The sequence below is a fragment of the Marmota flaviventris genome, chromosome 17 (assembly GCF_047511675.1).
Source record: "Marmota flaviventris isolate mMarFla1 chromosome 17, mMarFla1.hap1, whole genome shotgun sequence".
Classification (NCBI taxonomy): domain Eukaryota; kingdom Metazoa; phylum Chordata; class Mammalia; order Rodentia; family Sciuridae; genus Marmota; species Marmota flaviventris.
The window spans coordinates 60,761,656-60,777,854 of NC_092514.1; the positions used below are offsets into that span (position 1 = coordinate 60,761,656).

The following is a 16,199-nucleotide window of genomic DNA, read 5'->3' on the forward strand; positions in this document are numbered from 1 at the left end:
CTACCAAGGGAAGACCTACATGGGTAGGAGGTCGGGCCAACGTAGCGCACTCGGGACACTATTGGACCCTTCGAAAAAGAAGGGGGCCGCGACCCCGCCCTTCCCCGCCTTCCTCCTGTGGATGCGGGGCGCTAAGACCCAGCAGGCACGCGGCGGGGTCCTGGCCCATCCAGCTGCCCGCGGGGCCAGGCCCTCTCTGCTCGGGGAGCCCGGGCGCGGCGGGGGCATGGCTTGGGCGGCGAGGGCGCTGCTGTGGCTGCTGCTGGGCAGCGCCGGGGCTCAGTACGAGAAGTACAGCTTCCGGGGCTTCCCGCCGGAGGACCTGATGCCGCTGGCCGCGGCCTACGGCCACGCTCTGGAGCAGTACGAGGGTGAGAGTTGGCGCGAGAGCGCGCGCTACCTGGAGGCGGCGCTGCGGCTGCACCGGCTGCTGCGCGACAGCGAGGCCTTCTGCCACGCCAACTGCAGCGGTCCGGCGTCGCCCGCCGCCTCGCAGCCCTGGCCCGCGTCGGGCCCCGATGGCGGCGGCGAAGACTGGGCGAGCGAGCTGCGGCTCTTCGGCCACGTCCTGGAACGGGCCGCCTGTCTGCGGCGCTGCAAGCGGACGCTGCCCGCCTTCCAGGTGCCCTACCCACCTCGCCAGCTGCTGCGCGACTTCCAGAGCCGCCTGCCCTACCAGTACCTGCATTATGCGCTCTTCAAGGTGGGCGTCCGCCCAGCCCGCCCAAGGAGCGTCCCCGATTCGGCGTCGAGTTTCTTGGCTGCTCGCAGGAGCCTGACCTCTCCCTGGGCTGCGGGCTCGGGCCCCACTCACCCGCTGTTCTTCACGCCCCCACCAGGCTAACCGGCTGGAGAAGGCCGTCGCCGCGGCCTACACCTTCCTCCAGAGGAACCCGAAGCACGAGCTGACCGCCAAGTATCTCAGCTACTACCGGGGGATGCTGGACGTCGCTGATGAGTCCCTTACGGACCTAGAGGCCCAGCCCTACGAGGTGGGCTGGAGGGGCAGCGGGAGGATTGACGCTCCTCGCTGCACCCTCGCACCACTAGTAGAGCGTGTAGAGGAAGGAAAGGAGATGTCGGGTTCCCCTGACTCTCCCTGGCACTCTCCCCCCAGGCGGTGTTCCTCCGGGCTGTGAAGCTCTACAACAGCGGGGACTTCCGCAGCAGCACCGAGGACATGGAGCGGGCCTTGGCCGAATACCTGGCCGTCTTTGCCCGGTGTCTGGCTGGCTGTGAGGGAGCCCAGGAGCAGGTGGACTTCAAAGACTTCTACCCAGCCATAGCAGGTATCCCCCACCCAGATGGCTGTGGGCATCCCTGGCACCACGTGCGCTGCTTTCCAGAAGCCTAAGATCCCTTAACACCAATGAGCATTAGATGCACATTTTTGGAGCAGCTATTAAAGTGCTCAGGGTAGCTGGATGTGATGGCCACACACCTGTAATGCCATTGCTAGGAGGCCTAGGCAGGAAGATTGTAAGTTCGAGACCAGCCTCAGCAACTTGGGGAGGCTCTAAGCAATTTAGGACGACCCTGTCAAATAAAAAATAAAAAGGGCTGGGGATGTGGCTCAGTGATTAAACACCCAGCTGGGGGTAGGGATGTAGCTTTGTGGTAAAAAAAAAAAAAAAAAAAAAAAAGAAGGAAAAAAATAAAGAAAAGGCTCATGGGCTGAACCAGAATAAGACATTTGCTCAGCCCTCAGAAGCTTTCAATCTGCTGAGAGAGATGCTGGGTGCAGAGGGCTTATCCAGGTGTGTCCAAGGTGCTAGGTATGGGTACAGAGATGCAGTGACATCCCAGAAGGGTCTGGGAAGGTTGGGTACACAGGCCTTCCAAGGAGAGGGCAATGCAGACTGGAAGATGCTCAGTAGATGCCCAGCAGGTGTGTGCAAAAAGCAATTGTGGTGAGAAATCACACCTAGTTTCTGGATCCCTAACCCTGAGTTCCCTCAAACAGGAGGATAAGATTGTTGTTAGCTTCTGTGTGTGGGCTTCAGTCCTGTCTCCAACCTCACCTGCCATTCTCCCAGAACTCCCTCTGGCTTGGGGTGGGATTTGAGGTGAGAGTAGTAAGTAGTCCCCAGTCTGGACTCCTGCTGTACGCCAGGCATTTCACCAGTTCATTATTTCATGTGATTGCAGCAACAGGGCATTCTTTGGAGAGAGAAACAGGCTCAGTAGGCAGAGCTGGGGTCTGGAGTCTTCCCCACCAGTGGGATGTAGCTGCTTACCCTAGTTCCTCACTGCTGCCTCCACCCCCAGATCTCTTTGCAGAGTCCCTGCAGTGCAAGGTGGATTGTGAAACCAATTTGACCCCCAACGTGGGCGGCTACTTCGTGGAAAAGTTCGTGGCCACCATGTATCACTACCTGCAGTTTGCCTACTACAAATGTGAGCCTGCTGGGTGGGCTGGGCAGGGGAGGGAGGGGTGTAGATAGCATTGGGGGGCCTCCTGGAGTCGTGGGGAGCTACCCAGCAATTGAAAACCTGGTTGAGGAGCCGGGTGAGGTGTCGCACACCTGTAATTCCAGCAGCTTGGGAGGCTAAGGCAGGAGGATCGTGATTTCAAAGCCAACCTCAGCAAAAGCAAGGCACTAAGCAACTCATTGAGACCCTGTCTCTAAATAAAATACAAAATAGGGCTGGGGATGTGGCTCAGCAGTTGAGTACCCCAGAGTTCAATCTCTGGTACCAAAGGGGGGGGGCGGGGGAAGAAACCTGGATGATAAGGAGGAAAGGCTGGGGGTGGTGAGAGTTGGGGAAAGAACCTGAGGGTCTAGGGTAGGTGAGGTTTTAAGTGGGAATAGAAGGCAGCCATGGGGAACAATTAGAGAGCCCTTAGGATCTTGACTAGGTAGCCAAACAATACTAAGCACTGGGCACTTGGTAAAGCCCTCATTGCACTTGGTCCTCTCACCAATCCCGTGCAGTTGGCATTACTAAACCCACTTTTCAGATGAAGAAATGGAAGCTCATAGAAAGCATGGGGCTATTAGATTCATAACTAATAGAAAACAGTACCAGGACTTGGTGGCTCTTCTCTCTGGAGAGAAATCCCGCCATCACCTGGGGCTATATGGACAGCCCTGGGTTCCTGCAACATGGAGAAGACAAGCTTCAGAGATGGGGCAGAACAGAGGGGCTCGGGACCAAGGTGCCTGGAGAGCTTTCCTGTGGGCAGACAGAAGAAAGGTTGAGGGCCTCTAGTTCCCAGTGTCATCATTCAGCTCCTTTGTGCCTCAGACTTCTTGTGTGTAAAATGGGAATGAGGCTTATATGAGTCCCGTGGGACCTGGCACTCAGGAAGCACCCAGTACATGCTAGTTTGCATTATCATTAGGTGGGGTGAGGAGCCCAACAGGCACTGTGGCGGGCATCTGGGGAGCAGATGAATTGGGAGAGGGTGTGGGGTGGCCTAGGTGGGCTGGCCACTCCTTACTGTTCTGCCTGCAGTGAATGATGTGCGCCAGGCTGCCCGAAGCGCCGCCAGCTACATGCTCTTTGACCCCAAGGACAGTGTCATGCAGCAGAACCTGGTGTATTACCGCTTCCACCGGGCACGCTGGGGCCTGGAAGAGGAGGACTTCCAGCCCCGGGAGGTGGGCACCGCTTTCCCGAAGCACTCCCCGTGCGCACATGCAGTTTTGCAATGTGATGGACTGTGGCCGGGTGGTCCTCGGAATATCACTGACCCTTTCTAAATCTGCTGCCTCCCCTGCAAACTGGAGGGTGGTACCATGCCCAGGATGTGGGAGGGGTGAAATCACGTGACCATAGCTGCTTGCTCTCTTCCATCTTTGTCGCCCTCACTGGAGACCTTTGGCCTTCCTCCTCAGGGACACCTTGCCTGAGCCAACTGAGAAAACCCTGTAATCTAGGGCAAGGCTGGCAAACGTGGGGCATGTGGTGCCACTCCTGCTTTCTTCGCCAGTGGCAGACACTGCTCATGGCTTTAGGCACGCTTCCTCTGGGAGCCTCAGAATCCTTCTCAACCCAGCACTCCAAATTAGGTTATGTTCCCTGATCCTTGAGCTAGAAAAAGGCCAGTGGGCCCAGATCCTGGGAGGCCTGTCTCCATGCCTCCAAGTCCCCCTTTGCCCCTTCCTTTTCCCAGGAGGCCATACTATACCACAACCAGACGGCCGAGCTGCGGGAGCTGCTGGAGTTCACACGCATGTACCTGCAGTCAGATGACGAGGTGAGTGGCTCCTCCCCTCCAGGCTGGGCCGTGACAGGGACACCCTGGGCCTTTTCCTGGAGCCACTGTATGTGACAGAGCTCAGTCCCTGCTGTCACAAAGCAGGAGAAGTTAGCTTGTCTCTTCTCTGTACTCTTTTTTCTCCCCACCTCTGTGTTCCCATTGTCCCTTCTACACCTATCCCAGCCTGGAAGCCCTTGTTGCATGTCCTGGCTCTCTTCTGGGCTTGCACTACCTACTCTGACCTTCCTGGTCACATGGCCTGGATCTGGAGTTATTTACAGCCCTGGTTCATCTCCTCCTTGGCTCTCTCCTCCAGCCAGTCTCCTGAGGAGTGTGTGCCAGGACAGGGGACCAGATTATTATTCCTGACTCTGCCACTGTGCCTGGCCCGGGGCTGGTGTTCAGTGACTGAGTCTGAATGACCCAGTGAATGCTGGATGCCAGGAAGGAGGAGCCACAGTGCATTACATTGATTCAGAATGACGGTCTGGCAGCCTGACCTTCTCTGAGGTCTTGCTCCAGTGCTAGTTTATTCATCTCTCCTTCGTATACGTGCCTGCAGTGGGTTCAGGGCTTGGTCTACACTGTCTTAGGTGCTAGTCAGACCTGGTTCCTAGTTGGGTGGCCTCCAGCAGGTCTTAGGTAACCTTCATACTTCTCTTTCTTCATCCATTGAATGGGGAGAACAATACCCTTTACATTTTGTTGTGAAATTAAATGAGATCAAGTCTGTAAAACTCTTAATACAGAGCCTGCACATAGTAAGTGCTCATGAATGGTAGCCACTTGGATCACTTGTGACCTGCTGTTTGCTAGACATTAGGCTTGGGGCTGGGGTAAGTTGATGAAAGGCACAATCCCTTCTCCAAGTGATCTCTTGGGGGAGCACAAACTGCTGTTGGAGAGATCTGCATGGGGCACCAGAGGAGGCTCCCAGTCCAGTCAGGGTCATCAACCAGGGCTTCACCTGGAGCTGACGTCTGGTTTTAGAGCAGCTACCCAGGCCAGGAGAGCAAAGGTGTTCCTGGCAGGACAACAGCGCAAGCAAACACTCTGTGTGGACTGCAACAAACTTGCCAGGGTGGCTCTGGTTAAAGGAGGAGTTGAGATGAGGGGGATGCTGATGGACACTGATTCTCTATGGGTGAGGCCCTGTGCATATGCTCAAGGAAGGGCAGATTGGGAATTGGACTCACATGGAAGGACCCTTACATCCTTCTTGTGTTAGGTCTTTTTTTTTTTTTTTTTTTAATTATTTTTTAGTTGTAGTTGGACACAATACCTTTATTTTATTTATTTTATGTGGTGCTGAGGATGGAACCCAGGCCCCACACGTGCTAGGCGAGCGCTCTACTGCTGAACCCCAGCCCCAGCCCCTTGTGTTAGATCTTGACACTGGGGGATGGAGGCTCATGGAGAGATGGGGAGGGAGGTTCCCAGAGACCGGGAGTCCATCTGGGCTTGGGCCTGCTGTGAACCAGCTCCTCTCCTAACCCTGGGTTTCTCTAGATGGAATTGGAGGAGACAGAAGTGACCCCGGAACCCAAGGAACCCCCATCTGACGCTGAGTTTGAGGGGGAAGGTGACTACGAGGAGGGCCTCTATGCTGACTGGTGGCAGGAGCCAGATGCCAAGGGTGATGAGGCTGAGGCTGGTCAGTGCTGGGTCCTAGTGGAGAGGGTGGGGATACAGTTTGGGAATACAGGGTGGGGGATACAGTTTAGGGTGGAGATGGGGGGCACATGTACCTATCCACTGCATTACGGAGCCAATGGAATGTGTGGGTACCAGGATACACCTGCCTCAGGGGCTTCCAGCCTATTGGCAACCCCTGTCCTAGAGTGGGGACAAGCTGAGACCTGTTCCTGGGGTGGCTCAGTCCTACCTGGGTGGTTAAGGCTCCTAAGGATGGAACCTGGCACCCGCTGGAAGTGGGCAGGGCTAACCCCAATTTTTCTCTTCCTTTTCAGAGCCAGAGCCTGAACTGGCATGAGAAGGGGGTCACCCCGCACCCCTCAAGAGTTTAGGGAGCCTGGACAGCAGCAAGAACTATTTATTAAAAACTTAAAATGGACGCAGCCGACTAGGCCCCCATCCTGCCCCACCTGTGAGCGACGGTCTGCAGACTCCATCCCGCCTTTTCTGTCTGTGGACCACAGATGGTGCTGGTGCTGCAGGTGGGCAGGTGGGCAGGTGGGCCAGCAGAGGTCCCTCTTCCTCCCCACTGCTCCCCCAACCTGGACAGTCTCCCGGAGAAGTGCCGGCTCTGACTGGAGTCTCAGCCCGAGGTGCAGAGGGACAGTGGGGTTGTGAAGAGCACTGGACCAGGAGTCCTGGGAATTCTGTGACATGACAGCTGGTGCTCAATAAATGTTTTATTGTTAAATGAATATCAGTGCCTTGAGGTCCAGTCTCCCCGGGGCTGAGTTGTGAGCTCTCTTCCATGTGTGCCCATCTCCCCTCATCCACATGATGGGTACAGTGTGGCCCTGGCTGGTCCTCTGCACAGCAGGGCTCTGTGAGTGGCAGCGCATGATCTTAGATCTGCCACCAGGGGGCGCAAGGACACAGGCTTCCCTGAAGCCTTGGGAAGATGATCTCAGCAGTCCAAGAAGGGATGTGTTTTCCTAATTAGGCATCACTACTGGGGCACAGGACAATGTGGGGAGGGGGCCCAAGGACATTTACCTTAAATTTTTACAGCAGAGGTTCCCTAGAGTCAGAGCCAGCATGCCCTTCCCTGCCCTCTGATCATTCTCCAGCTGGTAGAGGCCCCAGCTCAGCTCCCAGAGGAGCCTTAGGAAGATAGCTTGATGACCACAGCCCTCTGCACTGGCTCTGCGGAGCAGGAGTCCAGAGGTGTGGGGTACCCAGTAGCACTGTCACTTCCCTCCCCCATCACCACTTCACAGCAGGACAGTAGGGGCACCTCCAGGAGGACAAAAGGCCAAGGCCAGCTAGGTGACTCCACATTGCTGGATTTCCAGAAGGCAGGGTGGCAGAAGCCTATTGCTACTGAGGGTGGAGGCAGCCCTGGGAAGCTGAGTTCTTGCTGCCATACTCTTGCTCTCTCCTCCGATGGGCCAGGTGACCTGGCCCCGGTCCTGCCCGCCTCTGCCCAAGAGGACTATCTCACCCGAACCCCTCCCCTAGGCCTTAGTCCACTTGGGTGTGGGAAGGCCAGAGTCTCTGTCTCTGGAGCAAGGGCTGGGTCCCGGTGAAGGGCTTGGTCACCTCCCTCCTCCCTTTTCCTCTCTTCTCCCTGCTATAGGTGAGTCTGCTGTGGGAGCATTTCCCGACAACTCCCAGGTGGCAGGGTGGCCCTGCCCACCCCACCCCTTCCAAGCTGCTGCGTTGTCAGCGTCCAGTGAGGACCCGCCTCTGCTTCTGGGAGGGACTGCCCTCCAGGGCTGGCACCAAAGTGAGCAGGGAGCCGGCTGTGTGATGTGTTTCAGCGTGTCTGTGCAGCTGCGTGCTGCTGTGAGCAGGAGCTTTGGAATCTGGATGGCTGGGCGTGGGTCTGAAAGTGCCTGTAGCCAGAGCATGAAGGCCTCTGGGTTTGTACATGCATGGATGTGGGGGTCTGGCTCAGGTGTGCATATGTCTGAGGACGTCCCTGGTAATCCCATGGATGACTGAGTGTGTCTCCACACAGGGTATTTGAGTGTGCATGTGCATGAGTGTGTGTGTGTGTGTGTGTGCGTTTTGAGGGATTTATTTATTCAATACCCATTTATTAGGCACTTACTATGTAGGTGCTGCAGGTGCTGGGCAAACAACCCTGGACAAAGCAGGTCACACTCTCTGTCTGGTCAGAATTATGTTTCAGTGGAAAGACAAGCAGTGGGGCTGGGGATATAGCTTGGTTGGTAGAGTGCTTGCCTTGCATGCACAAGGTCATGGGTTCAATCCCCAGCACCACCACCACCAAAAAAAAAAAGCAGTGAACAGTGTTATTATCTCAGGTACCTGAGATGGGAAAGTAGAGCCAGGAAAGGGCTCCAGAGTCTTAGGGACTGCGACTGCAGCTTGTGCTGATCAGCATGTTCGAGTGTGCATCTGAGTGTGTGGTGGTAATTCAGTGTGTGTGTGTGGATAATGTTAGGGGATATCCCCTGGGAGAAGAAGGCTGGTCCCTTCCTAGGCACCTCACATCCAGGCCTTCAGCTAGTCCCATGTGCCTTAGTCAGCTGCCCTTTCCTAGGCAGCCACCGGCCCCTCCCACCCCTCCCTGATGCCAGCGTCTCTCCATCACCCCCCAGCCAGCCAGCTCCCCAAACCGGTGAGACTGAGCCAGCCAGTGTCAGCTTGGGCCCTCCAGCCCATCCTCCCAACCCCACCCAGTCCAGACTCCTGGCCTCCTCCAAGTCTGTCTCTCTCCTCCCCCTCCCTCCTGACACCCCATCCAGGACTTCTGTAGTCCTAGAATCCATAATAGGTTTGGGATGGCCAAAGGGCACTGGGATGCTGACCTCACACAACAGAGCCCAACTCAGACGCCCCAGAGTTGTCCCTGACCCAGAAAGACCCCATCCTAAGGAAAGCATAGCTACTGCAATGTATTGAGTCCCCTACTGTGTGCCAGGCCTCAAAGCTGTCTTGTATCAATTCCCCTTTCTCCAGGGGAGGAACTAGAAGCAACTTGTCAAAGTTCCTGAAGTGGTTGGCTGAGCTGGGTTTGGGTCTTTTCTCCCTAAATGGAGAGAAGGCCTGGCTCTTGGTATTGGTCTCCTTCCCTTAGGCTGTCTGCTGGGGCCAGGGAGAGGACTGCAGGTGTGGGGACTAAGCCCCCCAGTGTGCATCTCACTGAGGGAGGTGAGGAGTCTGAAAAGGGCAGGAGGAGGAGAAAAAGGAAGGAGGAAGGAGAAGGGAGGGAGGGAGGCTGAGGGGAAGCTCCTTCCACCCTTATGGTCAGCTTTATGGGGTGTGGGCCTGATGTTAGGGGGCCTGGGGACAGAGTTGCTGGGATCACTAAGGATAGGAACTTCCTGAATCCTCAGAGTGAAGGTGGGGGAGGAGAGAGTCCCATGGGCTCTCTCAAAATTCCAGTAAATTCCAATGGAAGAAATTCCCTTCTTAGATTTGAAAACATAATTCTTTTTTTAAAAAATATTTTTTTTAGTTGTAGTTGGACACAACACTTTTATTTGTTTGTTTGTTTATTTATTTATGTATAGGTGGTGCTGAAGATCAAACCAGGGCCTCCCACTTGCTAGGCGAGTGCTCTACCACTGAGCCACAACCCCAGCCCCTGAAAACATAATCCTTGAAGCCTCACCCTAGTGCTCCCCGTCTGTGGGAGAAGAGGATTTCCCCTGTGGGCAACAAGGGGCCCCTTTTGTCAGAGTTTTTGTCTGATTGGTGCTAGGGCCAATAGTTTAAGCTGAGTGGGGAGGTCCTCATGGCCACAGGACCCACACCCTCCGCAGTTTCCCACTCTGGGGACTTTATCCAGGCCTTCTTTTGCCACCTCTCTTTAAGGACAGCCCTTGGCAGATGGTCCTGATTTAATGGATGGGGAAACTGAGGTTCAGAGTCTAGTTGAATCTCCTGCCTGGGGCTCCTTCTATGTTAGGCTGGATAAGCCCTGCCTGACCCCCTTCATAATCAAGTTCCAAGGTGACTTGGGGATTAGATGGAAGTGTGCTAGGGATCTGGGCAGACCACTGGAGCCAGCCCTGGCCTGAATCTCAGGCCCAACCTATGGACACATCACCCCATAATCACCACCTGCCTGGGCCCCAGCTGGCGCCGGGGTACCTGGATAGCATCTCTTCTGTCCCCTCAAACAGCCCTTGGGATGGGAGCACCTCTCTAGCCCATGACTCAGGTGGGGAAACTGAAGGAAGGGGGAAGAGGATGCTTGCTTACCCGCCCCCCCCCCCCCACCCACATACACACCCTGGAAGAACTCACTAGGACAGTCTTAAGCAAAGAAGAGGCCCAGGTGGAGAGAGCTTGACATTTTCCATTTTGGGTCACCTTTTTCATTTTCTTTTCAGAAAAAAAAGCACAATGTTATATCCCTGGGGTAAAATAAGAGATGGCCAAAGCTGATCTCCTGTGCCCTTATCCACTTGGCTAAACATTCCTGACCTCCCTGGAGGAAGAGGCTGGAAGTGGGAGGTTCACCCAGTCTAAATGGGGAGTCTGGCTTTTCTCCCAGGTCCTGGGAGGTGTGGGGAGTAGGGGTCACTTATGGGCCCCATAGCCCTAGATGACCTCCCATGAAATTTTTTTGTTATCTCTGAATGAGGTTATTCACCCAGTCAAGAGATGGGGGCAGGACTGAAGTCAGAAATGGCTTGTCCTATGGTCACATGACCTTAACCTTTAGCACAGTTATTTTGATAACCTTATTTTGTTTATTTACTTATTTAATTATTTAAATACATCAGTATCTTCAAAAATGGAAACATCACTGGTCTTGAGCCCTGTCCCCTGACCTCACACATACTGGGGTCCAGCTGGCTTCTAACACACTTATCAACAGCCTGGTCTGGGCCTCCCCATCCCCCATACTTGCTGCCCCTCCACCCACCACTTCCAGGTTCTCTGTTGGTGCCATAAATTACCCATGAGCTGTAAGTTGGCTGCTGCTTCAACTGGAGGCTGAAGTACTGATGAAATATTTAAGGCTCTCAATTCCCTGGGCACTGTGGGATGGGCGGGCCCCCAAGTCCTGCCCCAGTTCCCACTAAAGTGGAGTCAGTGGCTGAGAGGGTGGGGTGGGGAAGGGTCTTTTTGCTTAATTGATTGCTCTGGCTCCGGGTGGTGCCATTGGTAGTGGCTTAGAGGAAATGAGGACTAGGATACCGCTTTGGATCCTGCGGAGGGCAAGTTGGCCCCCCCGGGAGCCACCCTCCCTTTGGTCTGTCCGCCAGTGAGCCCAAGATCTTCGGGCCTCAGCTGACAAGATCAAGCCTGGAGAAGAGTTAGCGCTGGTCTCCTCCCCCACAGAGCCCCACCTTCACTGCCATGGAAAGAGACCTAAACAGAGGCGGGTGGGAGTGGGACAGAGGCAAAGGTTAAAGTCCTGGCCCTGCCAGGAATCTGCTCCTGTGGACTTTGAGAAGTCTCTCTCTGGGCTCCAGCCTCAGTTTCCTCATGTGTGCAGGGGAAAGGGGCTCCACTTAGACCACCCCTTTCTTCTCTGCTCATAAACTCTTCACAGGTGGGAGAGAAACTTGCATGTGGTGTGTGTGTGTGTGTGTGTGTGTGTGTATGCGCGTGCACGCGCGTGTGCGTGTGCCCCAGGGAGGGGCAGCCTCTCCCCTTGGTGGAAAGGGCGCCTTGTCAGGGCAGGTATCTCTCCTGGCTTGTGGCAGGGAGGGAGGAGCAAGCAGGCTGGCAGGGCGGGTGGGGCCCCAGCTGTGTCAGCCTGTGTAAGGAGTCTCTCAGGCCAGGAGCAGGAAGCAGGGTGACTCAGGTGGCAATGTCTCGCTCACCCCTCCCCCCCCAAAAAAAATCACAGTTGGGGGAGGGGCACAGAGGGCCAGTAAGTCCTGGAATTGCATGCTGGCAGAGTGGTGGTGGTGGTTTAGGGCCGGTAAGGGGCCACCCTGGGGACAGACGTTGCCTGGAGAGGTCTTGACCCCTCTCACCTCGTCCTCCCCCACCACTGGTACTGAGCTCTGTTCTGTACTATTTCTGGCCTGTCCTATCTCTGTTTTCTTGTCTCCCTGTTTTCCTTTTGGCATTCCATCCAGGCCCACACGCCTTGCCAGAGAAGTGTTGCTGGAGCTACCTCTGTAATTAGCAGCCGTCCATGGCTGGGCATAGCCCACAGGACTGGCTGTGGGCAGCCTGGGACCTCAAGGCTCCTCCCCTGGACAAATGGTAGCAAAAGAGGCAGAAGCTACCCAGCTTTCCTCCTCTGGCTCAGCTCTAGGCAATATGGGGTCCCTTCCAGCAGCTGACTTTGGAGCAGGTATCGAGCTCCCCAGACCTGAAGAGCTCATCCTAAGCAAGTCAGTGGGCAGGGGCAGGAGGAAGTTGGAAGTCCACACACCATAGATCTATAGGAGTTCCAAAGCAAGCTACCCAACCGTTAAATAAGCCATCCCAGCGGCAAGTACAACTCCACAATGAGGGAAAGGCCAGGGGGGACTTAGAATTCTTACAATCTTTGTCAAACCATGGTAGCTTCAGGGAGAATGCTCCCCAGCCCCCAGGCACATGCATTGATACTCCTGCTGGCTTGTCCAGGCTGTGTCCTTCCTTCTACCTCTGCCATAATAGTCCTTGTCACTCCTTTGTCGTAAGTGTGCACATATCACCTGTGCATCAAAGTGCTTCTGAGAGGAAGGACCAAGGTGAGGGACCTTGTGGGCCTAGAAGCAGGGCAGGGCAAGAAGTCAAGGGTTCCTAGTACCTGGTAGCAGTTTAGAAGTATGTGGTTTAGAAGGGACCTGAATTCTGTGTAGGCTTCTTGCTTTGTCCTTGTGTGGAGGGTCACAACACTGAGAGGGCCAGGGTGGGGTCTTTTCAAAGGTCAGGACTCAGGATGCTTCTGTCCCTGGGGTGAGAGCTGGCCATGCCAAATGGTCTCTAAAGCTTTGTATTGCCTTTAATTCAGGTCTGCCCCCACCCCAGGAAGAACTGCCCGCTATCAGTTCTCCTTGATGCTGCTGCAAAGCCAGGGGAGAGGCCCCTGGGTAAATGAAAGTCACCGTCATTATCCTGCAGTTTGGCAAGCCAGCTCTTCACCCTGTCTTCCTTTCTAGAAGTTCCCATCTCTTAGGCCACCTGAGGCCAAAGAGGAGGGAAGAGTTTGTGCGTATGTGTGTGTGCACGCGTGCATGCTTAAGTGCCTTCTGTAGGTCCAAATCTCTGCCTGTCTCTGTTTGGGGAAGGGGCCTTACAGCATAAAGATTACGTTCAAATAAAGAACAGAAACTCTTCCATCTCCTTATATGGCCCAGAGGCTTGGTAGAGAATGAGGGGAAGTGACATAAGCAGAGGAAGTGGCCTCGCTGTCCTGGACACAGGCTGATTGATGTTTAGCTTACTCTGGAAAAGTTCTATTCACCTGTAATCCCAGTGATTCTGGAACCTGAGGCAGGAGGATCACAAGTTCAAAGCCAGCCTCAGCAATGTAGTGAGACACCCTAAGCAACTTAGTGAGACCCTGTGTCAAAAAAAAAAAAAAAAAGGGTTCGGGATGGTGCTCAGTGGTTAAGCACCCCTGGGTTAATCCCTGGCACCAAAAAAGAAAAGTGCTTCCCCAGCCAACAGCCCTCCTTGGACACTTTGTTACCAGTTACTTAGGTATCTCCCACAGCTTAGGCTGGCACCAGGAGTTCTTTTCCTCTTGATTCTAAGGCCCCAGAAAGCCACAGATTTGAGTATAGCCACATGTGTTCTTGGTGGCCTGAGGACTGTGCTCCTACTGATTGCCAGTCAAGAGAAATATGGTTAAACTGAAGAAATATGAATCAAGGCTAGACATCAGCTAGACATCAGAAGGAACTTAGCCTTGTTAGAATAAGGAGACTAGGGAGGTTGGAGAATCTCTTCTTCTGGAGATCTGTCAGAGAAATCCCTGCTTCTCCCCAATTTTCCTGGGAATTGAACCCAGGGGTGCTCAACCATTGAGCCACACCCTCAGCCTTTTTTTTTATATTTTATTTAGAGACAGGGTCTCACTGAATTGCTTAGGGCCCTGCTAAATTGCTGAGGTGATCCTTCTGCCTCAGCCTCCTGAGCCACTGGGATTACAAAATGGTGCCCAGCAAGAAATCCGTGCTTTTAAATGTTTGGAGGCAGGGGATTGGGTAAGATGGCCTTGTAGTCTTTCCTTCAAGTTCAAGCTACAAGAGAAACTGTGGTAGCAACACTTTATCTCTGGGTACCTCCTCTCCCCATTAGATCAAATCCCCTTCTTTTTGTTTTGTTTTCTTTTCTTGTATTGAGAATGTAATCCAGGGGCACCTTCCCACTGAGCAGACTAATTCTTTTTGCTTTTTATTTTGAGACAGGGTCTCTCTAAGTTGCTGAGGATCTTGCTAAATTGGTGAGGTTGGCTTAGAATTTGAGACCCTGCCTCAGCCTCCTGAGACCCTGACTGCTGCTGTGCCCGGCAGTCAGACAGCTGATCCTAAGAAAGACCATTCTCTGTATTCTCAGATATGGATGAGTCCTTAGTGCCTGGTAGGCACATAGTAGGAGTTTAGGAAATGAATAGGAAATTGATCTGGGAGGAGACAACTTTAATCTATCTTTACTGCTGCTGTGGTAGAGTCTACTCAGTCCTAGCCTGTGAGTTTAGCTTTTAGGTTACTGTACTGTGACATGCTCCATGCTAAGCAGGCACCGGGGGATTCTGGGGACACACACACACACACACAGGCTTTATTCCAAAACCTCATCTGCCAAGAGTGGTGGTGCTCGCTTGTAATCACAGGAGGCTGAGGAGGCTGAGGCAGGAGGATATCAAATTCAAGGCCAGGCTGGGCAATTTAGAGAGATCCTCAGCAATTTAGTGAGATCCTATCTCAAAATAAAAGATAAAAAGGGCCCAGGATGTTGCTCAGTGGCAAAGCACCCCTGGTTCAATCCCCATTACCAAAAAAAAAAAAAAAAAAAAAAGCAAAAATCCCCAAAGCCTCATTTCCATTGGCCCATTCCAGCTCGGCTCCTCTACCCCTCTCTACAGTCACCCAGCACCCCCCCACCACCTGTTTGTTGAAGTCAGGGGAAAGAGGAGGGTGTGAAGCTAGCTTGGGGCTGGGAAGTTACTATTGCTTCTGGGTAGGGGTGGGCTGGGAAGATGGGAGGTGTGTGGGACCCGGACAGCAGCAGGAGTTTAGGATGGTGACCTCTTTCCCTCTGAGCCGTGGACCTGGCCACTGTACTGTGTAGCAGGATGGCAAGCAGGTGGTTAGGACCAGGGTAAGGCAGGGATAGAGACACCGAGGTAAGCTGGAGGATGGCAGTGGCACTGGTGTGTGAGATAGCTACTGGATCCAGGATGTGGACATCTCCTGGCCTCTTCCAGGAAGGCCTCTTGGATAGCACAACCTCAGAAGAGAGCATAAGCCATCATTCCTTCCAAGCTTGCTGCACCTAATCCAATCCTCCCTGCTCACATTGGACATGTCAGTTTTTTTTTGTTTGTTTGTTTGTTTTTGTGCTTGGAATTGAACCCAGGGCTTTGGGCATATGAGGCAAGTGCTCTACCAACTGAGCTATACCCCCAGTTCTGTGCTTACATGGGACTATACAGCTTTCTTTGAAGTAGGATCCTTTTTTTTTTCTTTTGGTGGGGTACCAGGGATTGAACTAAGGGCACTTTACCACTGAGCCGCATCCCCAGCCCTATTTTTTTGTATTTTACTTAGAGACAGGATCTCACCGAATTGCTTAGTGCCTCACTTTTGCTGAGGCTGGCTTTAAACTTGAGATCCTCCTGCCTTAGCCTCCCGACCTGCTGGGATGAAGAGGGATCCTTTTCTAAGCAATGAGTCCTCCAACACTCCTTCCCTCCTACAGACTATTTACATTTATCCCTCTTTGAGCTGTCTGAGGGTTGGGATCAGTTTTATTTATTTTACCAGGGTCTAACCCCATGCCTAGCATACAATTGGTGCTCAATACTTAAGTGTTGAATGAATGCCTGTAGGACTCTTGGCACACTGTGCAGCTACCAGCAGCATTAATGATGAATCAACCGCAGAAAGAAAATCCCTGTCTTCTTAAGCTGCCTGCTGGGAAGTTCTTTTTGATATCTAACCCAGGCTCTTCTACTATGGAGAAGCTTGCTGCCCCATTTCTTTTATGCCAATGCTTGGTTTTCTTTAGATCTATTGCCTGATTTTTTTTTTCCATACTGACCAAAGCCTCTTTATACCAAATAATGGCTTGGACCAAATAATGGCTCTTCTGTCTCTCCTTAGAGTGTTAGTTTTCTGGCCTCCCCCCTGACTACATTGACAATTTATGTCCAAACTATTCCTTGAGGAGGAGGAACATGGAGTTTGGTGAGATTTGA

At 53.5% G+C, this 16,199-nt stretch overlaps 1 protein-coding gene across 1 annotated transcript; it reads left to right on the top strand.

The window, feature by feature from the left end:
* Positions 1-184: 184 nt before the first annotated feature.
* On the top strand, positions 185-6,597 carry P3h4 (prolyl 3-hydroxylase family member 4 (inactive)). The gene is made up of 8 exons (XM_027947295.2): positions 185-703; positions 840-992; positions 1,118-1,289; positions 2,269-2,397; positions 3,460-3,605; positions 4,121-4,204; positions 5,717-5,861; positions 6,178-6,597. The coding sequence occupies exons 1-8, from the start codon at positions 227-229 to the stop codon at positions 6,198-6,200; spliced, it is 1,329 nt and encodes a 442-aa protein (XP_027803096.1). The 5' UTR covers positions 185-226; the 3' UTR covers positions 6,201-6,597.
* Positions 6,598-16,199: the final 9,602 nt, after the last annotated feature.

Coding starts and splice junctions, on each gene's coding strand:
- P3h4 (XM_027947295.2), top strand. CDS start 227: ATGGCTTGGGCGGCGAGGGCGCTGCTGTGGCTGCTGCTGGGCAGCGCC. Junction 704..839: donor TGCATTATGCGCTCTTCAAG/GTGGGCGTCCGC, acceptor CGCCCCCACCAG/GCTAACCGGCTGGAGAAGGC. Junction 993..1,117: donor TAGAGGCCCAGCCCTACGAG/GTGGGCTGGAGG, acceptor CTCTCCCCCCAG/GCGGTGTTCCTCCGGGCTGT.